Source organism: Meleagris gallopavo, unplaced genomic scaffold, assembly GCF_905368555.1.
Source record: "Meleagris gallopavo unplaced genomic scaffold, MGAL_WU_HG_1.1 scaffold_27, whole genome shotgun sequence".
In the NCBI taxonomy this organism is placed as follows: Eukaryota; Metazoa; Chordata; class Aves; order Galliformes; family Phasianidae; genus Meleagris; species Meleagris gallopavo.
The window spans coordinates 1-24,893 of NW_028147041.1; the positions used below are offsets into that span (position 1 = coordinate 1).

Here is a 24,893-nt window from a genome sequence, read left to right on the forward strand (position 1 = left end):
CGCGTCCCCAACACCCCCCCACACCCCCCCGCTGTCCCCACATCCCCCCACTGTCCCCAACACCACCCCACATCCCCCCGCTGTCCCCACGCCCCCCCCTGTCCCCAACGTCCCCCCGCTGTCCCCACATCCCCCCGTTGTCCCCACGCCCCCCCCCTGTCCCCAACGTCCCCCCGCTGCCCCCGCAGAGCTGGAGGCGCTGAGCTCGGCGCTGCCGCGGCTTCACGGCCCGGTGCTGGAGCTCCCGGAAGGCGCCCGGCGCCCGCTGGAGGAGCTGATGAGGGGGGGGGACCTCCTGGAGGTGACGCTGGACGAGGCCACCAGCATCTGGCGTCTGCTGCAGGCCGCCCGCCCGCCCCCCCTGGGCCTCTTCCGCCTCCTCCTCGAGGTACGGGGGCCCAAAACCCCGAATCCCACCCCAATCCCACCCAAATCCCACCCATATCCCACCCAAATCCCACCCCAAATCCCAACAGCCCCCCTGCAGACCCCAGGGATTCCTGCAGGACCCCCAAAATGACTTTTTCTCCCCCAAAATGACTTTTTCTCCCCCAAACCCCCCCCTGGAACCCCCAGGCCCAAACTGGGGGGCAGTGCCCCTAAATACCCCAAGTGCTGACCCCAAATCTCCCCTTTTCCCACCCAAACCCCACCCCAAATCCCAACAGCCCCCCCTGTGGACCCCAGGGATTCCTGCAGGCCCCCCAAAATGACTTTTTCTCCCCCCAAAAACCCACCCTGACATCCCCAGAAACAAACTGGGGGGCGGTGTCCCAAAATACCCCAAATGCTGACCCCAAATGTCCCCTATTCCCCCCCAAATCCTACCCCAAACCCCACTCCAAATCCCACAGCCCGTCCTGCTGACCACAAGGATTCCTGCAGGACCCCCAAAATGACTTTTTCTCCCCCCCAAAAAACCCCCCCTGCCATCCCCGGGACTCCCCTGGGACCCCCAGAACCAAAATCGGGGGGGCAGTGCCCCCAAATACCCCAAGTGCTGACCCCAAATGTCCCCTATTCCCACCCAAATCCCACCCCAAATCCCAACAGCCCCCCCTGCGGACCCCAGGGATTCCTGCAGGACCCCCAAAATGACTTTTTCTCCCCCAAAAACCCACCCGGACATCCCCAGAAACAAACTGGGGGGCAGTGTCCCAAAATACCCCAAATGCTGACCCCAAATGTCCCCTTTCCCCACCCAAATCCCACCCCAAATCCCACCCCAAATCCCACCCCAAATCCCACAGCCCGTCCTGCTGACCACAAGGATTCCTGCAGGACCCCCAAAATGACTTTTTCTCCTCCCAAAAAACCCCACCCTGACATCCCCAGGACCCCCCTGGAACCCCCAGAACCAAACTGGGGGGCAGTGCCCCCAAATACCCCAAGTGCTGACCCCAAATGTCCCCTATAAACCCCCAAATCCCACCCAAATCCCACCCCAAATCCCACAGCCCCCCCCTGCAGACCCCCAGGGATTCCTGCAGGACCCCCAAAATGACTTTTTCTCCCCCCAAAAACCCACCCTGACATCCCCAGGACACCCCTGGAGCCCCCAGAACCAAAATCTGGGGGGCAGTGCCCCCAAATACCCCAATGCTGACCCCAAATCCCTCCCAAATCCCACCCCAAATCCCACAGCCCCCCCCTGCGGACCCCAGGGATTCCTGCAGGACCCCCAAAATGACTTTTTCTCCCCCCAAAACCCCCCTCTGGAACCCCCAGGACCAAACTGTGGGGCAGTATCCCAAAATACCCCAAGTGCTGACCCCAAATCTCCCCTATTCCCACCCAAATCCCACCCCAAATCCCACAGCCCACCCCCGTGGACCCCAGGAATTCCTGCAGGACCCCCAAAATGACTTTTCTCTCCCCCAAAAACCCACCCTGACATCCCCAGAAACAAACTGGGGGGCAGTGTCCCAAAATACCCCAAATGCTGACCCCAAATGTCCCCTATTCCCACCCAAATCCCACCCCAAATCCCACCCCAAATCCCACCCCAAATCCCACAGCCCGTCCTGCTGACCACAAGGATTCCTGCAGGACCCCCAAAATGACTTTTTCTCCTCCCAAAAAACCCCACCCTGACATCCCCAGGACCCCCCTGGAACCCCCAGAACCAAACTGGGGGGCAGTGCCCCCAAATACCCCAAGTGCTGACCCCAAATGTCCCCTATAAACCCCCAAATCCCACCCAAATCCCACCCCAAATCCCACAGCCCCCCCCTGCAGACCCCCAGGGATTCCTGCAGGACCCCCAAAATGACTTTTTCCTCCCCCAAAAACCCACCCTGACATCCCCAGGACACCCCTGGAACCCCCAGGACCAAAATCTGGGGGGCAGTGCCCCAAAATACCCCAAATGCTGACCCCAAATCTCCCCTATTCCCACCCAAATCCCACCCCAAATCCCAACAGCCCGCCCTGCAGACCCCAGGGATTCCTGCAGGACCCCCAAAATGACTTTTTCTCCCCCCAAAAACCCACCCTGACATCCCCAGAAACAAACTGGGGGGCAGTGTCCCAAAATACCCCAAATGCTGATCCCAAATGTCCCCTATTCCCACCCAAATCCCACCCCAAATCCCACTCCAAATCCCACAGCCCGTCCTGCTGACCACAAGGATTCCTGCAGGACCCCCAAAATGACTTTTTCTCCCCCCAAAAAAACCCACCCTGACATCCCCAGGACCCCCCTGGGACCCCCAGAACCAAAATCTGGGGGGCAGTGCCCCAAAATACCCCAAGTGCTGACCCCAAATCCCACCCCAAATCCCAACAGTCCCCCCTGCAGACCCCCAGGGATTCCTGCAGGACCCCCAAAATGACTTTTTCTCCCCCCAAAAACCCCCCTGGAGCCCCCAGAACCAAACTGGGGGGCAGTGTCCCAAAATACCCCAAATGCTGACCCCAAGTGTCCCCTATTCCCACCCCAAATCCCACCCAAATCCCAACAGTCCCCCCTGCAGACCCCCAGGGATTCCTGCAGGACCCCCAAAATGACTTTTTCTCCCCCCAAAAACCCACCCTGACAGACCCCCCAGTTTCAATTTTCACCTCCAAAATCACCCTTTTTCACCCCAAAATTCCCCATTTCCCCCCCCCCTCCTATTCCGGGGGGGGGGGGAGGCTCTCATTAACGCTGTGCCCCCCCCCCAATTCCAATTTTCACCCCCAAAATCCCCCTTTTTCACCCCAAAATTCCCCATTCCCCCCCCTTCTCCATTCTGGGGGGGCTCTCATTAACATGGGGTCATCATCCCCCCCCAATTCCAATTTTCACCCCCCCAAAATCCCCCTTTTTCATCCCAAAATTCCCCATTCCCCCCCCCTTCCCATTCTGGGGGGGCCCTCACTGCCCCCCCCCAATTCCAATTTTCACCCCCAAAACCCCCCTTTCCCCTCCCCTTCCCATTCTTGGGGGGCTCTCACTGCCCCCCCTCCCCCCAATTCCAATTTTCACCCCCAAAATCCCCCTTTTTCACCCCAAATTCCCCATTCCCCCCCCTTCTCCATTCTGGGGGGGGCTCTCATTAACATGGGGTCATCATCTCCCCCCCCCCAATTCCAATTTTCACCCCCCAAATTCCCCCTTTCCCCCCCCTTCCCATTCTGGAGGGGCTCTCACTGCCCCCCCCCCCCAATTCCAATTTTCACCCCCAAAACCCCCCTTTTTCACCCCAAAATTCCCCATTTTTCCCCCTCTCCCCCCCCTTCCCCATTCTGGGGGGGCTCTCATTAACATGGGGTCATCATCCCCCCCCCCCAATTCCAATTTTCACCCCCCCAAAATCCCCCTTCCCCCCTCCCCCCCCCCCCAATTCCAATTTTCACCCCCAAAATTCCCCCTTTCCCCCCCCTTCCCATTCTGGATGGGCTCTCACTGCCCCCCCCCCCCAATTCCAATTTTCACCCCCAAAACCCCCCTTTTTCACCCCAAAATTCCCCATTTTCCCCCCTCTCCCCCCCCCTTCCCCATTCTGGTGGGGCTCTCATTAACATGGGGTCATCATCTCCCCCCCCCCCCCAATTCCAATTTTCACCCCCCCAAAATCCCCCTTTTTTCACCCCAAAATCCCCCTTTCCCCCCCCTTCCCATTCTGGAGGGGCTCTCACTGCCCCCCCTCCCCCCAATTCCAATTTTCACCCCCAAAACCCCCCTTTTTCACCCCCAAATTCCCCATTCCCCCCCCCCCCCCCCCCCCCTTCCCCATTCTGGGGGGGCTCTCATTAACGCTGTGCCCCCCCCCCCCCCCCCAGCTGGAGCAGGCGGAGCGCCGGGGGTCGCGGGGTCGGGGTCGGGACCCCGAGAGACGCCGCAAACGTCGGGGGGAGCGGGGGGACGGACCCCCCCTCGCCAAGGAGGAGCTGGAGCCAAAGAGGAGCCGGGGGGGGGGGGAAGGGGGGGCGCCGAGGGACAGCACCCCCCCACCCGGCCCCACCGCCCCGGGGGTGAGCGATTGGGGGGGGGGGGGGGTATAGAGCTCAATTTGGTGGGGGGGGGGCTATGGGGGGGGGGTTATGGGGGGGGTTATTGGGGAGAGGGGTTTATGGGGGGGGGGGAAGATTTGAGGGGGGGTGGTTATTGGGGATTATGGGGGGGTTTCGGATGGGGGGTTTATGGGGGGGTTTTGGGGGGGTTATTGGGGGTTTATGGGGGGGAAGTTTTGGGGGAGGGGTTTAAGGGGAGGTGGGGTTTGGGGGCGGTTATTGGGGAGAGGGGATTATGGGGGGGGGGAAGATTTGAGGGGGGGTGGTTATTGGGGATTATGGGGGGGTTTCGGATGGGGGGTTTATAGGGGGGGTTTGGGGGGGGTTATTGGGGGTTTATGGGGGGGGTTCGGGGGGGTTATTGGGGGTTTATGGGGGGGAAGTTTTGGGGGAGGGGTTTAAGGGGAGGTGGGGTTTGGGGGGGGTTATTGGGGAGAGGGGTTTATGGGGGGGGAGATTTGAGGAAGGGGTTTAAGGGGGGGTGGTTATGGGGGGGCTTGGGGGGGGTTTTCGGGTGGGGGGTTTGTGGGGGGGGTGGTTATTGGGGGGGTTTATGGGGGGGTTTCGGATGGGGGGTTTATGGGGGGGGTTTTGGGGGGGTTATTGGGGGTTTATGGGGGGGAAGTTTTGGGGGAGGGGTTTAAGGGGAGGTGGGGTTTGGGGGGGGTTATTGGGGAGAGGGGTTTATTGGGGGGGGAAGATTTGAGGGAGGGGTTTAAGGGGGGGTGGTTATTGGGGTTTTCAGGTGGGGGGTTTATGGGGGGGGTTTGGGAGGGGGTTACTGGGGGTTTATGGGGGGGTGGTTATTGGGGGGTTTATGGGGGGGTTTCGGATGGGGGGTTTTGGGGGGGTTATTGGGGGGGAAGTTATTGGGGGTTTATGGGGGGGAAGTTTTGGGGGAGGGGTTTAAGGGGGGGTGGGGTTTGGGGGGGGTTATTGGGGAGAGGGGTTTATGGGGGGGGTTATTGAGGGGGTTTATGGGGGGGAGATTTGAGGGAGGGGTTTAAGGGGGGGTGGTTATTGGGGTTTATGGGGGGTTTTGGGTGGGGGGGTTATTGGGGGGGGAGTTATTGGGGGAGTTTATGGGGGGGGTTATTGGGGCGGGAAGATTTGGGGGGGAGTTATTGGGGGGGGTTTATGGGGGGGGTTTGGGGGAGGGGTTGGGAGGGGGTTACTGGGGGTTTATGGGGGGGGTTATCGGGGGTTTATGGGGGGGTGGTTATTGGGGGAGTTTATGGGGGGGTATTCGGGTGGGGGGGTTATTGGGGGGGGAGTTATTGGGGGGGGTTTATGGGGGGGAAGTTTTGGGGGAGGGGTTTAAGGGGAGGTGGGGTTTGGGGGGGGTATTGGGGAGAGGGTTTTATGGGGGGGGTTATTGAGGGGGTTTATGGGGGGGAGATTTGAGGGAGGGGTTTAAGGGGGGGTGGTTATTGGGGTTTATGGGGGGGGTTTCGGATGGGGGGTTTATGGGGGGGTTATTGGGGGGGGAAGGTTTGGGGGGGAGTTATTGGGGGGGGTTTATGGGGGGGAAGTTTTGGGGGAGGGGTTTAAGGGGGGGTGGTTATTGGGGGGGTTTATGGGGGGGGTTTCGGGTGGGGGGTTTATGGGGGGGGTTATTGGGGTTTATGGGGGGGTTTTCGGGTGGGGGGGTTATTGGGGGGAAGTTATTGGGGGTTTATGGGGGGGAAGTTTTGGGGGAGGGGTTTATGGGGGGGAGATTTGAGGAAGGGGTTTAAGGGGGGGTGGTTATGGGGGGGCTTGGGGGGGTTTTCGGGTGGGGGGTTTGTGGGGGGGTTTATGGGGGGGAAGCTTTGGGGGAGGGGTTTAAGGGGAGGTGGGGTTTGGGGGGGGTTATTGGGGAGAGGGTTTTATGGGGAGGGTTATTGAGGGGGTTTATGGGGGGGGAGATTTGAGGGAGGGGTTTAAGGGGGGGTGGTTATTGGGGGTTTTATGGGGGGTTTTTGGGTGGGGGGTTTGTGGGGGGGGTGGTTATTGGGGGGGTTTATAGGGGGGTTTTCGGGTGGAGGGGTTATGGGGGGGGTGGTTATTGAGGGGGTTTATTGGGGGGGTTTATGGGGGGGAAGTTTTGGGGGAGGGGTTTAAGGGGAGGTGGGGTTTGGGGAGGGGTTTATGGGGGGTGGGTGGTGTTCTGGGGGGGGTTATGGGGGGGGAAGTGTTTGGGGAGGGGGGGGGATGGGACCGTAGGGGGTGACCCCCCCCCAATATTTGGGGGAGGGGTGTCTTAAAGACAATGGGGGGGGGTCCTGGTGGGGGAGGGGGGGGGATATGGGGTGGGGGGTTTATGGGGTGCAGAGGCAACGTAATGAATGGGGGGGGGGGGTAGGAGGGGGTCCTTGTAGGGCTTTGGGGTCCATTTTGCTCACCCCCCCCCTCCTCTTTTCTCACCCCCCCCCCCCAGGACTCGTGACGGGCCGCCCCCTCCTCACACGGAGGTGCCCCCCCCACCCGGGGGGTTGGGCTGGGACAGAGCAGAGGTGGAGACGGGGGTGGGGGGGAGGCGAGAGGGGGCGGGGTCCGCACTGTGTCGTGTCATCCCCCTCCCCCCCCACTGCCACCCCACCAGGATAACAACCTTCCCCCCCCCCCCCCTTCCAGCCACCCCCCCGCGATGTAATTATTTGAGTTGATTTCTTTTGTATTGTTCAGCCCCCCCCGGGGGGGGGAGGGGGAACACACACACACACACACAGGTGGGGGTCTGGGCCCCCCCCCCTAAAAATGGGGGGGCCCCAACCAGCACAGCCCCCCCTCTCCCCGCCCCCCCTCGCGCCGGGTTTTTTATAGGAATTTGGAGGGGGGAGGGGGGATTTGGGGGGGGGGGGTTGGGAAGGAGGTGGGGGGGCTCAATTCGGGTCTACCCCCCGCCCCCCTCCCCTGCTGACACTACCGGGGGGGGCGGGGAGGGGGGGGGCCTTATTTTATTGTATTATGATTTTTTTTATTATTATTAAACTTTGGAGGTTAAAAATGTGGATTTTTCAAGGGGGGGGGGGGGGGGCAGTGACCTCCGTGCTGCCACGTGGGCGGGACCTGGGCACTGCGCATGTGCGGACGTGGGTGGGTGTGAGCGTTGCGCACGTGCGGAAGGAGGTGGTTGTGAGCGCTGCGCATGTGCGGAAGTGGTGGGTGTGAACGTTGCGCGTGTGCGGAAGTGGGTGGGGCTTAAGGGTGCGGAGGCGTTCCTCATTGGTTCTGGTCTCCGCCAATGGGGGGGAGGGGCGAGAAACACGTGGCGCGAGGCAGAAATGCGTTTTTTGATGTAAAACCAAGATTTTCGGGTTTCCTCATAGGTAAAGAAAAAAAAAAAAAACCTTTTTCTGAAGTCCGGGCTGCCCTTTCTGGAGGTGAAAAGGCCTTCACCACACCTTTCCCCTGTTCTGCTCTCCACCACTATTTTCTGAGGTAGAATTCCCTTCTCCGAGGTTAAAAAAAAAACATTTTTGAGGCAAAGCTTCGCTCTTTTGGGGCAAAATACCCCTTTTTTGAGGCAAAGCACCGCTCTTCTTAGGAAAGCCTCTGCTTTTGAGGTTAAACGCCCCTCCTCGAGCCAACCCCCCCCCCCCTTTGAGTCCACACACCTCCCTAGCAATCTCCCAGACCACTCTTGAAGCCAACCCCCCCCTTCTTTTCACACCAACCACCGCTTTTTTTGATGCGAAACACCTCTCTGTTGAAGTACAGCCCCACTTCTCGATCCCTTGATCCCCCACTTAGGGTCCCCCCACGCACACCATCTCATCCGCCAGCTCCTCCTCTCCGGGCGCTGCCCGCAGCGTCTCCTCGTCGCTGTAGACGGCGGCAGCGGTGCTGTGAGGTGGAGGTGGGCCGCGGTGCCTCCTGGTCAGCAGGTCTGCAGCAGCGCTCTCCATTTCGTCCATCGTCATCTCGCACGCGTCCGCTATCTCCCGTTTGGCCACCGCCACGAATTTGGGGTCGCGGGCGAATAACCCCAACCCTTCCGAGATCAGAACCTGAGAGGGGAAAAAAGGGAGTCGGGGGTGGGGTGGGGTTGGGTTTGGGGGTGGGGTTGGGTTTTGGGGTGAGGCGGCTTCGCGAGGGGTGGGGGTTTAGCGGCGCACTCACAGCCTCCACCAAACTGTCGGCCGAGCCGCGGCCCAGCGGCTCCCGCAGTCGGAGGGACCCCGAGGGGAACCAGCGGGACAGCGGGGGGAGGCTGCCGCCCCCCGACCCCCCCGGGGGTCCTCCTCCTTCCACCAGGATGAGGGGAGCGTAGAGCACGTGGCCGCGCGCGGGAGCCGTGGCCCAGGCGTGGGAGGAGGAGCCCAGACGCCACGTCTCGGAGCTGCCGTAGCCCTGCGTGGGGATGGAGCAGAGGGTGAGGGGGTGATGCTGGAGCTGACGGAGGGGCAATGGTGGCAGAGCTGTTCCCCACTACCTGCGGCCTGGCTGGACCTGGTGGCCCAGAGGGGGTGTAGGTGCCTGGGATGGGTTCGTCCTCGCAGCTCCCTTGGCGCCTCAGGCACTGGATGGTGAAAGATGGCTTCCGGCCTGTGGGTGTCCTCCCCCCCCCCCCACACGTTAGGCCACGCCCCTTTGACAGGCCACGCCCCCTCCTCCCCTGCCCCACCTATCAGAAACAGTAAAAGGTTGTAGACCCCGCCCACCCCAACCATGTGCTCGTGGGCCACGCCTACTTGACTCCACCTATCAAACGCGCCCATGGGCCACGCCCACCTCATGATCCCACCTATCAGAATCACCATATGATCGTAGACCACGCCCACTTCTGTAACCCCTATCAGAAAGCATGCGCTTGTTGGCTACGCCCACCTCCATAACCCCACCTATCACAACATGCGCCTGTAGCCCACGCCCACTCATAACCCCGCCTATCAGAAGCACCGTGTCCCCGTTGGCACCGCCCACCTCACCACGCCTATCGGAAACCATGTATCCACAGGCCACGCCCACCTCCATAACCCCACCTATCAGAAGTACCGTTATGCTCAATGACCACGCCCACACCCTTAGCCCCGCCCACACCCAAACCCACGCTTTCCTTCCATAAGCTCCGCCCCTCGCCTAAGCCTCGCCCCTCGCCTAAGAGCGCCCCCTACCGGCCGGGGTCGGCGGCAGCAGTCGGCGCCGTTTCAGCTGCTGCCCCTCCATGGTTCCCCCGGGGCCGCGCAGCGCGAAGTGCCGGCTGGGCAGCGGCAGCGATCCGCCCCTCTGAGCCACCCCTGCCCAGCGCGGGGGCTGGGGGGCAGCTGTGGGTCCCGGCAGCCTGTTGTGGGGGACAGACACGAGGACGTGTTGCGAAGGGCTCCAGAGGGGACCCTGCCCCCCCTAAACCCCCCCCATCCGTACCTGTCCGCTGCCCACGGCAGCCGTGGGGCCGCTCCTTGCGTCTCCTCCTCGCCTCCGACGTCCCCCTGCTCCTCCCGCTCCTCGGGGGGCTCCTCCTGCCCCGCAGCGGGGAGGGGACCGGGACCCCCAGCCGAGTGCTGCCGCCTGAACGGTGTGGAGGCTTCAGTGGGGAGGGGACCCCTCAGCCCCTCCCTATAGGGACCCCCGATGTTGGGACCCCCGATGTTGGGACCCCCTCTCCCCCCAATCCCATGGGGATCCCATTATCAGGAACCCCCCGACCCTCCTTTGTCCCCAATGTTGGGGTTTCTTAGCCCTCACCGGGGATCTCAATTTTGTGCACCCCCCCCCCCCCCCCCTTCCCCTCTCCCATTCCATATCTGGACCCCTCCAGCCCCCACCCCATGGGGGGGGAGGACACACACAAGTTCAGAGCCCCCTCTCCAATATTGGGAACCCTCCTTTCCCAATAGGACCCCCAATAACGAACCTTCTCCCCATTGGGGTCACCCCAGTGTTGAAGACCCCCCCCCCACTCTCATCTCCTCCCCCATTGAAGACCCCCTCCCACCTTCCTCTCCACCTACTCTCCTCCTACCCCCCCCATCCTCTTCTTTCTCCATTGGGGTCCCCAAGACCCCCCACCCCCCATCCCCCACTGAATTCCCCCCCCCCATCCATACCTGCCCCCGTGCCGCTGGGTGACGCCGTGGGGGGGGGCTGAGGGCTCCTCCCCTTCGCTGGGGCTGGGGGGGGCCTTGGAAGCATCCCCCCTCCCTGGGGAGTCGGGGGCGGAGCCATACAGAGCCTCGGGTGCCTGCAAAGGGGGGAGGGGCGGGGCTTCCTGAGTGGGCGTGGTCACTGGGTGGGGTGGGCGTGACCACGGGAGTGGGATGGGCGTGACCACGGGGGAGCGGGCGTGGCCACCAAGGGGATGGGGTGGGCGTGGGCACGGGGGAGTGGGCGTGGCCACCAAGAGGATGGGGTGGGCGTGGGCACGGGGGAGTGGGCGTGGGCACGGGGGAGTGGGCGTGGGCACGGGGGAGGAGTGGGCGGGGCTTACGGCATAGGTCAGCTGCTCTTCCTCTTCCTCTTCCTCCTCCGCTCCCCTTCCTCCATCCTCCCCCAGGTCACAGCTCAGCGCCCGCCGCATCTCAGGGCCCAACGCCTGCAGGGTCTGCAGCCCAGCCTGCAGCAGTGGAGGGTGGTGGGGAGGGGGGGTCACCGGTGTGTGTTGTGTGTGCGGGGTGGGGGTCTTCTATCGCCCCTTCCTCCCCCTCCCTCCCCCCCCACACATAACTCTGGGCTGGGGGGACTGGGGGGCTGGGACCCCCACCTGCAGGGCGCGTTCGTTGCTGGGGCTGGCGCTGGGGCCCAGCATCCCGCGCTCCTTCCGCCGCCGGAACTTGCGGAAATAATCCTGGATGAGGAAAGTGGCGTAGAACTTCCCCACGGTCACCTCCTCCTCTGTGCGTTTGGGGAGGGGGGACAGCGTTAAGGGCAGCAGGACCCCCTTCCCCCACCCCATTGCATCCTTAACAGCTACTAAGATCCTTCTACAGTGAACCACGGGGGCACTGAAGCCTCTCTGGCATCACCAGGACACTCCAGGACCCCCCTGCTGTGTCCTCGAGGGTCACCGGGACCCCCCCTCCAAGTGTCAGCTGGGACCACCACCCCCAAAGTGTCACCAGGACCCCCCTCCTCACGGTAGCACTAAGGAGGGAGGACCCCCACACTGACCCTCAGGAGGCGGGATGACCTCATCCAGCAGTTTGGGCTTCGTCCGCTTCCAGATCTTCTTGATGACAGCCCTCAGCTCCTTGTTGGCCACATCCAGGTTCCCTTTTAATGGAGGGGAGGGGACACACAGCAGTGTCACCCCTCCTGCCCCCTCGAGGGGGGGTCTCAATGTCCCCCCCCACCCCCGCCACCCCTCGGCCCCAAACCTTCCGTCTTGATCTTGAGGGAGGTGCGGACCAGGGCGAAGAGCGTGGCATTGAAGGTGACGGTGCCATCCGAGTTGAGGGGCATGTTCATGGCCACCAGGCGCTGGGGGAGGGGAGGGAAGGGGACAGAATAAGAAGGGGAGGGGGAGGACACCCTGTGACCCCTCCTGTCCCCTCCCCCCAGCACCTTGCAGGCGACACGATGCGGGCACAGCTTCCCAAAGCCCAGCGGGGGTTGGATGCGGCGCAGCAGCGTCACCACGTCCAGGTGTTTGATGCGGCCCCTGAGGGGACAGGGACAGCAAGGGGACAGTGACAGGTGGTGGGGAGGGTGACAGGAGGGTGATGGTGGTGATGGGGAGGCTGTGATGGTGACAGGAGGGGGATGATAGTGATGGGGAGGCTATGGTAGTGACAGGAGGGTGACAGGAGGGGAATGACAGTGATGGGGAGGCTATGGTAGTGACAGGAGGGTGACAGGAGGGGAATGACAGTGATGGGGAGGCTATGATGGTGACAGGAGGGTGACAGGAGGGTGATGGTGGTGATGGGGAGGCTGTGATGGTGACAGGAGGGGGATGACAGTGATGGGGAGGCTGTGATGGTGACAGGAGGGGGATGGTGGTGATGGGGAGGCTATGATAGTGACAGGAGGGTGACAGGAGGGGGATGATAGTGATGGGGAGACTATGATGGTGACAGGAGGGTGACAGGAGGGTGATGGTGGTGATGGGGAGGCTGTGATGGTGACAGGAGGGAGATGACAGTGATGGGGAGGCTGTGATGGTGACAGGAGGGGGATGACAGTGATGGGGAGGCTATGGTAGTGACAGGAGGGTGACAGGAGGGGGATGATAGTGATGGGGAGGCTATGATGGTGACAGGAGGGTGACAGGAGGGGGATGACAGTGATGGGGAGGCTGTGATGGTGACAGGAGGGAGATGACAGTGATGCGGAGGCTGTGATGGTGACAGGAGGGGGATGGTAGTGATGGGGAGGCTATGATGGTGACAGGAGGGTGACAGGAGGGGAATGACAGTGATGGGGAGGCTATGATGGTGACAGGAGGGTGACAGGAGAGTGATGGTGGTGATGGGGAGGCTGTGATGGTGACAGGAGGGAGATGACAGTGATGGGGAGGCTGTGATGGTGACAGGAGGGGGATGGTGGTGATGGGGAAGCTGTGATGGTGACAGGAGGGGGATGACAGTGATGGGGAGGCTGTGATGGTGTCAGGAGGGTGACAGAAGGGTGATGATGGTGGTGATGGGAAAGCTGTGATGGTGACAGGAGGGTGACAGGAGGGGGATGACAGTGTTGGGGAGGCTGTGATGGTGACAGGAGGGGGATGACAGTGATGGGGAGGCTATTATGGTGACAGGAGGGTGACAGAAGGGTGATGGTGGTGATGGGGAGGCTGTGATGGTGACAGGAGGGTGACAGGAGGGGGATGACAGTGATGGGGAGGCTGTGATGGTGACAGGAGGGTGACAGGAGAGTGATGGTGGCGATGGGGAAGCTGTGATGGTGACAGGAGGGTGACAGGAGGGGGATGACAGTGATGGGGAGGCTGTGATGGTGACAGGAGGGGGATGACAGTGATGGGGAGGCTGTGTTGGTGACAGGAGGGTGACAGGAGGGGAATGACAGTGATGGGGAGGCTATGATGGTGACAGGAGGGGGGTGACAGAAGGGTGATGGTGGTGATGGGGAAGCTGTGATGGTGACAGGAGGGTGACAGGAGGGGAATGACAGTGATGGGGAGGCTGTGATGGTGACAGGAGGGTGATGGTGGTGATGGGGAGGCTGTGATGGTGACAGGAGGGTGACAGAAGAGTGATGGTGGCGATGGGGAGGCTGTGATGGTGACAGGAGGGTGATGGGGAGGCTGTGATGGTGACAGGAGGTGACACTGATGGAGTGCAATGGTGACAGTGATGGAGGGGTGACAATGACAGGGTGGTAACGGGGAGTGACAGGAGAGTGATGGTGACAGGAAGGTGACAGGTGGTGGTGACCGGGACAGGAGTGCGATGGTGACAAGAGGGTGATGGTGACAGGTTAAGAAGGACGGGAGGTGATGGTGACAGCAGGGTGACAGGTGCTGCTGACAGGAGGATGACAGCGAGGGTGACAGTGAAGGGAGGTGATGGTGACAGTGATGGGATGTGATGGTGAGAGGAAGGTGACCGTGACAGAACAACGGGAGGTGATGGTGACGGGGGGTGACGGTGATGGGGGGTGACGGTCAGGGGGTGATGGTGTCAGAGGTAACGGTGACAGGGGGTGACGGTGATGGGGTGATGGTGACAGGGGGTGACGGTGACAAAGGGTGACAGGGGGTGACAGTCAGGGGATGATGGTGACAGAGGTGACGGTGATGGGGTGATGGTGACAGGGGGTGACGGTGACAAAGGGTGACAGGGGGTGACAGTCAGGGGATGATGGTGACAGAGGTGACGGTGACGGGGTGACGGTGACGGGGGTGACGGTCAGGGGATGACGGTGACAGGGGGTGACGGTCAGGGGGTGATGGTGACAGAGGTGACGGTGACGGGGGGTGACGGTGATGGGGTGATGGTGACGGGGGGTGATGGTGATGGGGGGTGACGGTGACGGGGTGACGGTGACGGGGTGACGGTGATGGGGGGTGACGGTCAGGGGGCGATGGTGACGGGGGGTGACAGTCAGGGGGTGACAGTGATGGGGGGTGATGGTCAGGGGGTGACGGTCAGGGGGTGATGGTGACAGGGGGTGATGGTCGGGGGTGATGGTGACGGGGGGTGACGGTGACGGGGTGATGGTGACGGGGGTGACGGTGACAGGGGGTGACGGTGACAGTCAGCGGGGTGACGGTGACAGGGGTGACGGTGACAGCGGGGTGACGGTGACAGTCAGTGGGGTGACGGTGACAGGAGTGGTGGTGACAGGGGTGACGGTGACAGGGGGGTGACGGTGACGGGGGTGGCGGTGACAGGGGTGACAGTGACAGTCAGGGGGGGTGACGGTGACGGGGTGGTGGCGGTGACAGGGGTGACGGTGACAGGGGGGTGACGGTGACGGGGGTGGCGGTGACAGGGGTGACGGTGACAGTCAGGGGGGTGACAGTGACAGAGGTGACGGTGACGGGGTGACGGTGACGGGGTGACGGTGACAAGGGGTGACGGTGACGGGGGTGACGGTCAGGGGGTGACAGTGACAGGGGGTGACGGTGACAGGGGTGACGGTGACAGGGGGGTGACGGTGAGGGGGGGGTGACAGTGACAGACCTGGCAGCTGGGTCGTACTCGGACCAGACACGCTTGAACTCATCCAGGTGATGGGGGCCGAGGATGGACCAGTCCCGTGTCAGGTAGTCGAAGTTGTCCATGATGACGGCCACGAAGAGGTTGATGATCTGAAGGTGGGGGGAGGCAAAGAGTGCTGTGGGGCAGCTGTGGGGCAGGGAACTCGCCGTGGGGCAGCGCCGTTGGGGGCTCACCAGGAAGGCGCAGAGCATGAAGAAGCTGATGAAGTAGACGATGGCGAAGTTGCTGCCGCAGGTGAACTCCTCGCCGGGTCCCGCGTCCGATTCGGGGTCGCAGCGCTTGCCGGGAAGGCTGGCCAGCATGATCTCCTGCCAGGCCTCCCCCGTGGCACATCTATAGGGCCAGAGGGGCACCTATGGGGCTCTGCAGAGCCCTTCTGGCTGCCCCATATAGAGGGAGGCTGGACCTGACCCCTGTACCCTTTATGGTGACCTTACAAGAAGTCTGGACTCCAGAGGAACCCAAAAGGAAACGTCCAGTGACACCCAGACCCTCACAGGGGCCCTATAGAACTCAGAGACCCACAGAACCATCCAGTGACCCCCAGATCCTCATAGGGGACCTATAGAACTCAGAGACCCCACAGAACCATCCAGTGACACCCAGACCCTCATAGGGGCCCTATAGAACTCAGAGATCCCACAGAACCATCCAGTGACACCCAGATCCTCATAGGGGCCCTATAGGACCCAGAGATCCCATAGAACCATCCAGTGACCCCCAGACCCTCATAGAGACTCTATAGGACCCAGAAATCCCACAGAACCATCCAGTGACACCCAGACCCTCATAGGGGCCCTATAGAACTCAGAGACCCCACAGAACCATCCAGTGACACCCAGATCCTCATAGGGGCCCTATAGGACCCAGAGATCCCATAGAACCATCCAGTGACCCCCAGACCCTCATAGAGACTCTATAGGACCCAGAAATCCAACAGAACCATCCAGTGACACCCAGACCCTCATAGGGGCCCTATAGAACTCAGAGACCCCACAGAACCATCCAGTGACATCCAGATCCTCATAGGGGCCCTATAGGACCCAGAGATCCCATAGAACCATCCAGTGACCCCCAGACCCTCATAGAGACTCTATAGGACCCAGAAATCCCATAGAACCATCCAGTGACACCCAGACCCTCATAGGGACCCTATAGGACCCAGAGATCCCACAGAACCATCCAGTGACCCCCAGACCCTCATAGGAACCCTATAGGAACAGTGCAGTGACCTACAGTCCCCACAGGGGCCTGATGGGACCCCCAGATCTTCACAGGGTCCCTATAGGAACGGTGCAGTGACCCAGAGTTCCCATAGGGGCCCTATAAAAACCCCCTAGACCCCCCAGGAACCCCCAGCCCCACCTGAAGAGCAGCAGCACGGCTTGGGGGAAGGTCTGGAAGTTGTTGTTACGGTTGATCTGGGTTCCATCCTGCAGGGCCACCTTCCCAAAGGTCTGTTGGGGAGGAGGGGGTGATAAGACAACTGGGCACGGTGTGGGACCCCCCCCCACCCTGACACACACGTGTCCCCCTCACCTGCATGCCAATGACGGCGTAGATGAAGAAGATCATGGCGATGAGCAGCGCGACGTAGGGCAAGGCCTGCGGAAATGGGGTGGTGAGGGGCTCCCTGGTGTGTGTGTGTGTGTCCCCCCTCCCCATAATATCCCCTCCACGTTGTCCCCCAAAATCCAACCTGGAAGGACTTGACGAAGGTCCAGAGCAGCGTGCGGATGCCTTCGCCTTTGGACAACAGCTTCACCAACCTCATGACACGGAACAGCCGGAAAAAGGTGATGGAGATGCGGGAGCTGTCCTCTGAGCTCTGTAGGGGGGGGGGGGGGAGGGGGGGGAGGAACAGGAGAGGTTAAGGGGACCCCCAAAAAACCCCCCCAGACCTTGAGGATACCCCTGGGGATGTCCCTACCTCACCGACGTGACCCCCGTTCTGTCACACGCAGATGGATGAATGCAGATGAAAACAGGTGAAAACGATGGACAGATGGATGGAGGCGAACACGGGGGTCCCAAATATGATGGACCCCCCCCCCCCCTCCCCTCCCCCTTTCTCCTCCTTCCCATCAAGGAAGAGGAGTGACTCACGTTGACCTCAGTGACGGCGATGTCCACCACGCTGCCCACCACGATGAGGGCATCAAAGGTGTTCCAGGCATCGCAAAAGTAATGCTGGGGGGGCGGGGGGAGGGGGGTACATTAATGAGGGGAAGAGCCTAAAAGAGGAGACCCCCCCCCCCCCACCCCCCCCAGGGCCCTACCCCCCTACCCGTGGTTTGAAGGCGATGATCTTGAGCACCATCTCCACGGTGAAGAGCCCGGTGAACACCATGTTGAGAAGGTCCATCACGTAGTTGAAGGGCTTGGACTGCTCGTAATGCTGGGGGAGGGGGGGTATTAATTGCCCCCCCCTCCCGACCTCCTCCTGCCCCCCAGGACCCTTAACTGATCCTCCATGGGTGCTCTCACTGCCCCCAGGGGCCCAAATTTACTCACCTTGTCCCCTACAGACACCCCAGTGCACCCTTCACTCCCCCCAGGGCCCTCAAGTGCCCCTCAGGGACCTCAACTGCCCCCCAGGGGGGCTTTAACTGCCCCCAATTCCTCTAACTGCCCCGCTACCGTCTCTTATTGACCCCCTGGGACCTCAACTGCCCCCCAGGGGGGCTTTAACTGCCCCCAATTCCTCTAACTGCCCCGCTACTGTCTCTTATTGACCCCCTGGGACCTCAACTGCCCCCAGGGGGGCTTTAACTGCCCCCAATTCCTCTAACTGCCCCGCTACCGTCTCTTATTGACCCCCTGGGACCTCAACTGCCCCCCAGGGGGGCTTTAACTGCCCCCAATTCCTCTAACTGCCCCACTACCGTCTCTTATTGACCCCCTGGGACCTCAATGCCCCCCAGGGGGGCTTTAACTGCCCCCAATTCCTCTAACTGCCCCGCTACCGTCTCTTATTGACCCCCTGGGACCTCAACTGCCCCCCAGGGGGGCTTTAACTGCCCCCAATTCCTCTAACTGCCCCGCTACTGTCTCTTATTGACCCCCTGGGACCTCAACTGCCCCCAGGGGGGCTTTAACTGCCCCCAATTCCTCTAACTGCCCCGCTACTGTCTCTTATTGACCCCCTGGGACCTCAACTGCCCCCCAGGGGGGCTTTAACTGCCCCCAATTCCTCTAACTGCCCCGCTACCGTCTCTTATTGACCCCCTGGGACCTCAACTGCCCCCCAGGGGGGCTTTAACTGCCCCCAATTCCTCTAACTGCCCCACTACCGTCTCTTATTGACCTCCTGGGACCTCAATGCCCCCCAGGGGGGGTTTAACTGCCCCCAATTCCTCTAACTGCCCCACTACCGTCTCTTATTGACCCCCTGGGACCTCAATGCCCCCCAGGGGGGCTTTAACTGCCCCCAATTCCTCTAACTGCCCCGCTACCGTCTCTTATTGACCCCTGGGACCTCAACTGCCCCCAGGGGGGCTTTAACTGCCCCCAATTCCTCTAACTGCCCCGCTACCGTCTCTTATTGACCCCCTGGGACCTCAACTGCCCCCCAGGGGGGCTTTAACTGCCCCCAATTCCTCTAACTGCCCCGCTACTGTCTCTTATTGACCCCCTGGGACCTCAACTGCCCCCAGGGGGGCTTTAACTGCCCCCAATTCCTTTAACTGCCCCGCTACTGTCCCTTATTGACCCCCTGGGCCATCTAGCTGCCCCCCCGCCCCCAGTCCCTAATTGCCCTGGTTATCACCTCTTACAGACCCCCCCAGTCACCCTTTAGTTGCCCTGGACTCCCCAAGAGACCCCAGGTGGCTCTAACTGCCCCCACCCTGTCCCTTACAAACCCCTGTGACCCTTTAACTGCACCCAGGTGTCCTGACTGCCCCTATAGGGGTCCTAACTACCCCTTTAAGGGTCTTACTGCCCCCCGGGTCATTTAATTGCCCCCTAGTGTCCTGAATCACCCCCATACCATCCCCCAGTGATCCTTTAACCACCCTCAGACTCTCCAGGAGACCCCTAGGTGTGCTTTAACTGCCCCTATAGGGGTCCTAACTACCCCTTTAAGGGTCTTACTGCCCCCCCGGGACATTTAATTGCCCCCTACTGTCCTGAATCACCCCCATACCATCCCCCAGTGATCCTTTAACCACCCTCAGACTCTCCAGGAGACCGCTAGGTGTGCTTTAACTGCCCCTATAGGGGTCCTAACTACCCCTTTAAGGGCCTTACTGCCCCCCGGGACATTTAATTGCCCCCTAGTGTCCTGAATCACCCCCATACCATCCCCCAGTGATCCTTTAACCACCCTCAGACTCTCCAGGAGACCCCTAGGTGTGCTTTAACTGCCCCTATAGGGGTCCTAACTACCCCTTTAAGGGTCTTACTGCCCCCCGGGACATTTAATTGCCCCCTACTGTCCTGAATCACCCCCATACCATCCCCCAGTGATCCTTTACCCACCCTCAGACTCTCCAGGAGACCGCTAGGTGTGCTTTAACTGCCCCTATAGGGGTCCTAACTACCCCTTTAAGGGCCTTACTGCCCCCCCGGGACATTTAATTGCCCCCTAGTGTCCTGAATCACCCCCATACCATCCCCCAGTGATCCTTTAACCACCCTCAGACTCTCCAGGAGACCCCTAGATGTGCTTTAACTGCCCCTATAGGGGTCCTAACTACCCCTTTAAGGGTCTTACTGCCCCCCCGGGACATTTAATTGCCCCCTACTGTCCTGAATCACCCCCATACCATCCCCCAGTGATCCTTTACCCACCCTCAGACTCTCCAGGAGACCGCTAGGTGTGCTTTAACTGCCCCTATAGGGGTCCTAACTACCCCTTTAAGGGTCTTACTGCCCCCCGGGACATTTAATTGCCCCCTAGTGTCCTGAGTCACCCCCATACCATCCCCCAGTGATCCTTTAACCACCCTCAGACTCTCCAGGAGACCCCTAGATGTGCTTTAACTGCCCTATAGGGGTCCTAACTACCCCTTTAAGGGTCTTACTGCCCCCCCGGGACATTTAATTGCCCCCTAGTGTCCTGAGTCACCCCCATACCATCCCCCAGTGATCCTTTAACCACCCTCAGACTCTCCAGGAGACCCCTAGGTGTGCTTTAACTGCCCCTATAGGGGTCCTAACTACCCCTTTAAGGGCCTTACTGCCCCCCGGGTCATTTAATTGCCCCCTAGTGTCCTGAATCACCCCCATACCATCCCCCAGTGATCCTTTAACCACCCTCAGACTCTCCAGGAGACCCCTAGGTGTGCTTTAACTGCCCCCAGGGGAGTTATTGCCCCTTATTTGTCCCCCGTGGGTCCCTGCCACGACCCCACGACCCCCCAAAACACCCCCCACCTGCACGGCCAGGGCGATGGTGTTGAGCAGGATGAGGACAAACATGATGTACTCGAAGGCGGTGGAGTTGACCATGGCCCAGACGCGGTACTGGGTTCGGTTCTTGGGGATGTAGCGCCGCAGAGGTTGAGCCTTCAGGGCGTATTCCACGCACTGCCGCTGCAGCACGGGGACAAACGGACATGAGGAGGGGCGACGGAGGGACTGCTGGCATCCTGAGGGACTGGGAAATACTGGGAGAGTGTGACAGCGGGAGGACGTGGCAACGAGATGGGTGACAAGGGGGTAAGGAAGGCCGGGATGAGGTGACAACCAGACGAGGTGACACCAAGATGGATGACGGTGGGACTGAGGAGCACCAGGATGACGTGACACCAAGACGAGGTGACACCAAGATGGATGATGTTGGGACTAAGGAACACCAAGGTGAGGTGACACCAAGATGAGGTGACAACCAAGAAGAAGTGGGACTAGGACAGATGACGGTGGGACTAAGGAACAACAAGATGAGGTGACAACCAAGATGGAGGACGTTGGGACTAAGGAACACCAAGGTGAGGTGACACCAAGATGAGGTGACAACCAAGGAGAGGTGACACCAAGATGGATGCCGGTGGGACTAAGGAACACCAAGGTGAGGTGACACCAAGATGAGGTGACAACCAAGGTGAGGTGACACCAAGATGGATGATGGTGGGACTAAGGAACACCAAGGTGAGGTGACAACCAAGGTGAGGTGACAACCAAGGTGAGGTGACACCAAGATGGATGATGTTGGGACTAAGGAACACCAAGATGAGGTGACAACCAAGATGAGGTGACACCAAGATGGATGACAGTGGGACTAAGGAACACCAAGGTGAGGTGACACCAAGATGGGTGAGGTGACAACCAAGGTGAGGTGACACCAAGATGGATGACGTTGGGACTAAGGAACACCAAGGTGAGGTGACAACCAAGGTGAGGTGACACCAAGATGGATGACGTTGGGACTAAGGAACACCAAGGTGAGGTGACAACAAGATGAGGTGACAACCAAGATGGATGATGTTGGGACTAAGGAACACCAAGGTGAGGTGACACCAAGATGAGGTGACAACCAAGATGGATGACGTGGGGACTAAGGAACACCAAGGTGAGGTGACAACCAAGATGAGGTGACACCAAGATGGAGGACGGTGAGACTAAGGAAAACCAAGGTGAGGTGACACCAAGATGAGGTGACAACCAAGATGAGGTGACACCAAGATGGATGATGGTGGGACTAAGGAACACCAAGGTGAGGTGACACCAAGATGAGGTGACAACCAAGAAGAGGTGACACCAAGATGGATGACAGTGGGACTAAGGAACACCAAGGTGAGGTGACACCAAGATGAGGTGACAACCAAGGTGAGGTGACACCAAGATGGATGATGGTGGGACTAAGGAACACCAAGATGAGGTGACACCAAGGTGAGGTGACACCAAGATGAGGTGACAACCAAGAAGAGGTGACACCAAGATGGATGACAGTGGGACTAAGGAACACCAAGGTGAGGTGACACCAAGATGAGGTGACAACCAAGGTGAGGTGACACCAAGATGGATGATGGTGGGACTAAGGAACACCAAGATGAGGTGACACCAAGATGAGGTGACAACCAAGGTGAGGTGACAACCAAGATGGATGATGGTGGGACTAAGGAACGCCAAGGTGAGGTGACACCAAGATGGATGACGGTGGGACTAAGGAACACCAAGGTGAGGTGACACCAAGATGAGGTGACAACCAAGGTGAGGTGACACCAAGATGGATGACGGTGGGACTAAGGAACACCAAGGTGAGGTGACAACCAAGGTGAGGTGACACCAAGATGGATGACGGTGGGACTAAGGAACACCAAGGTGAGGTGACACCAAGATGAGGTGACAACCAAGGTGAGGTGACACCAAGATGGATGCCGGTGGGACTAAGGAACACCAAGGTGAGGTGACACCAAGATGGATGCCGGTGGGACTAAGGAACACCAAGGTGAGGTGACAACCAAGACAAGGTGACACCAAGATGGATGACAGTGGGACTAAGGAACACCAAGGTGAGGTGACACCGGGACGAGGTGATGCTGGGCTGACGTGCACCTGGTTCTTGTCCAGCTCGCAGTTCCGGTACTCGCTCTCGCCCTGGGCACGGAAGGTGATGATGACGAAGCCGACGAAGATGTTCATCATGAAGAAGGCGATGACGATGATGTAGACGATGAAGAAGATGGAGATCTCCACCCGGTAGTTGTAGATGGGGCCCTGGTCCTCCGCGTTGGCGTCGATGGCTTTGTACAACAGCCTGAAGGGAAGCCAGGAGGGGTCGGCACCCTCGGGGGGGTGGGGAAGGGGTGGGGAGGGGGCCACGTGGGGATGTCACCGTGCGGGGGACTCACGCGGGCCACCCCTCGAAGGTGGAGACGGTGAAGAGGGCCATCATGCCTGCCAGCACGTTGTCGAAGTTGAAGTCGCTGTTGTGCCACAGGCGCTCGCGCACCGACGGGTGGGACACGTCCCCGTCCTTGTACACCAGGAAGGTGCCCCTGTGGGGGGCGGGGGGCGTCGGTGGGGTGGGGGTAGCGTGGGGATGGGGACACTGGAAGGGTGGGGTGGGGAGAGCGTGGGGAGGGGGACAGCGTGGGGAGGGGGACAGCAGAGGGATGGGGACAGCGTGGGGATGGGGACAACAGAAGGGTGGGGTGGGGACAGTGTGGGGAGGGGGACAAAAGAGGAGTGGAGTGGGGACAGCATGGGGAGGGGGATACCAGAGGGATGGGGACAACAGGAGGGTGGAGTGGGGACAGCGTGGGGAGGGGGACAAGAGAGGGGTGGGGACAGCGTGAGGAGGGCGACAGCGTGGGGAGGGGGACAGCGTGGGGAGGGGGACAAAAGAGCGGTGGGGTGGGGACAGCATGGGGAGGGGGACACCAGAGGGATGGGGACAGTGTGGGGTTGGGGACAACAGAAGGGTGGGGTGGGGACAGCATGGGGAGGGGGACACCAGAGGGATGGGGACAGCGTGGGGTTGGGGACAACAGAAGGGTGGGGTGGGGACAGCGTAGGGATGGGGACAAGAGAGGGGTGGGGACAGCGTGGGGATGGGGACAGCATGGGGAGGGGGACAGCATGGGGAGGGGGACAAAAGAGGGATGGGGTGGGGACAGCATGGGGAGGGGGACAGCAGAGGGATGGGGACAACAGGAGGGTGGGGTGGGGACAGCGTGGGGAGGGGGACAAGAGAGGGGTGGGGACAGCGTGAGGAGGGGGACAGCATGGGGAGGGGGACACCAGAGGGATGGGGACAGCGTGGGGAGGGGGACAGTGTGGGGAGGGGGACAACAGAGGGGTAGGGACAGCGTGGGGAGGGGGACAGCGTGGGGAGGGGGACAGCGTGGGGATAACAGCACCCAGACACGGTGACACGTGGGGGGATGGTGACACCTCACACCCCACACACCCTACAATGACAACCTACACCCCACTCACACCACCTACACTCACACCCTACACCCCACTCACACCCTACACTCACAACTTACACCCCACACACCCTACACTCACACCCTACACTCACACCACCTACACTCCACTCACAACCTACACCCACTCACACCTACACTCACACCACCTACACCCCACTCACACCCCACTCACCCCTCTCACACCCTACACTCACACCACCTACACCCCACTCACACCTACACTCACACCCTACACCTCACTCACACCTCACCCTACACCCCACTCACACCCTACACCCACACTCACACCCTACACCCCACTCACACCTCACCTACACCCCACTCACACCTACACCCACACTCAGCCTCCACTCACCCCCTCCACTCACACCTCACACCCTACACCCCACTCAGCCTCCACTCACCCCCTCCACTCACACCTCACACCCTACACTCACACTCAGCCTCCACTCACACCCTCCACTCACACCTCACACCCTACACCCACACTCAGCCTCCACTCACCCCTCCACTCACACCTCACACCCCCTAAACCCACACTCAGCCTCCACTCACACCCTCCACTCACACCTCACACCCTACACCCACACTCAGCCTCCACTCACCCTCCACTCACACCTCACACCCTACACCCACACTCAGCCTCCACTCACCCCCTCCACTCACACCTCACACCCTACACCCACACTCAGCCTCCACTCACCCCCTCCACTCACACCTCACACCCCCTACACCCACACTCAGCCTCCACTCACCCTCCACTCCCCTCACACCCTACACCCACACTCAGCCTCCACTCACACCCCTCCACTCACACCTCACACCCCTACACCCACACTCAGCCTCCACTCACCCCCTCCACTCACACCTCACACCCCCTCCACCCACACTCACCCTCCACTCACAC

The 24,893-nt window shown here is 60.7% G+C and overlaps 2 protein-coding genes across 2 annotated transcripts in view; one reads left to right on the forward strand and one right to left on the reverse strand.

The window, feature by feature from the left end:
- Positions 1-138: 138 nt before the first annotated feature.
- Positions 139-7,486, forward strand: LOC146541894 (lysine-specific demethylase 5C-like). Its single transcript, XM_085215401.1, has 3 exons — positions 139-388; positions 4,267-4,458; positions 6,917-7,486. The coding sequence occupies exons 1-3, from the start codon at positions 278-280 to the stop codon at positions 6,923-6,925; spliced, it is 312 nt and encodes a 103-aa protein (XP_085071527.1). The 5' UTR covers positions 139-277; the 3' UTR covers positions 6,926-7,486.
- Positions 7,487-7,501: 15 nt separating this feature from the next.
- CACNA1F (calcium voltage-gated channel subunit alpha1 F) overlaps positions 7,502-24,893 on the reverse strand; it is a gene marked incomplete at its 5' end in the record, with an annotated part of 45,399 nt that continues 28,007 nt past the window's right edge. Inside the window, 21 exons of the mRNA XM_085215399.1 lie at positions 7,502-8,489; positions 8,602-8,832; positions 8,915-9,027; positions 9,597-9,763; positions 9,847-9,990; positions 10,530-10,663; positions 10,910-11,035; positions 11,183-11,313; positions 11,590-11,691; positions 11,796-11,898; positions 11,983-12,079; positions 15,066-15,193; positions 15,278-15,437; positions 16,470-16,561; positions 16,644-16,709; positions 16,804-16,932; positions 17,211-17,294; positions 17,392-17,502; positions 20,484-20,642; positions 22,605-22,806; positions 22,901-23,047. Coding sequence (XP_085071525.1) covers positions 8,229-8,489; positions 8,602-8,832; positions 8,915-9,027; positions 9,597-9,763; positions 9,847-9,990; positions 10,530-10,663; positions 10,910-11,035; positions 11,183-11,313; positions 11,590-11,691; positions 11,796-11,898; positions 11,983-12,079; positions 15,066-15,193; positions 15,278-15,437; positions 16,470-16,561; positions 16,644-16,709; positions 16,804-16,932; positions 17,211-17,294; positions 17,392-17,502; positions 20,484-20,642; positions 22,605-22,806; positions 22,901-23,047 — 2,887 coding nt within the window. The remainder of the gene's footprint in view (positions 8,490-8,601; positions 8,833-8,914; positions 9,028-9,596; positions 9,764-9,846; positions 9,991-10,529; positions 10,664-10,909; positions 11,036-11,182; positions 11,314-11,589; positions 11,692-11,795; positions 11,899-11,982; positions 12,080-15,065; positions 15,194-15,277; positions 15,438-16,469; positions 16,562-16,643; positions 16,710-16,803; positions 16,933-17,210; positions 17,295-17,391; positions 17,503-20,483; positions 20,643-22,604; positions 22,807-22,900; positions 23,048-24,893) is intronic.

Bases quoted from the DNA above. Each gene is read 5' to 3' on its own strand.
- LOC146541894 (XM_085215401.1), top strand. From the start codon at position 278: ATGAGGGGGGGGGACCTCCTGGAGGTGACGCTGGACGAGGCCACCAGC. The intron at 389-4,266 runs GTACGGGGGCCC...CCCCCCCCCCAG, and splicing joins TCTTCCGCCTCCTCCTCGAG to CTGGAGCAGGCGGAGCGCCG.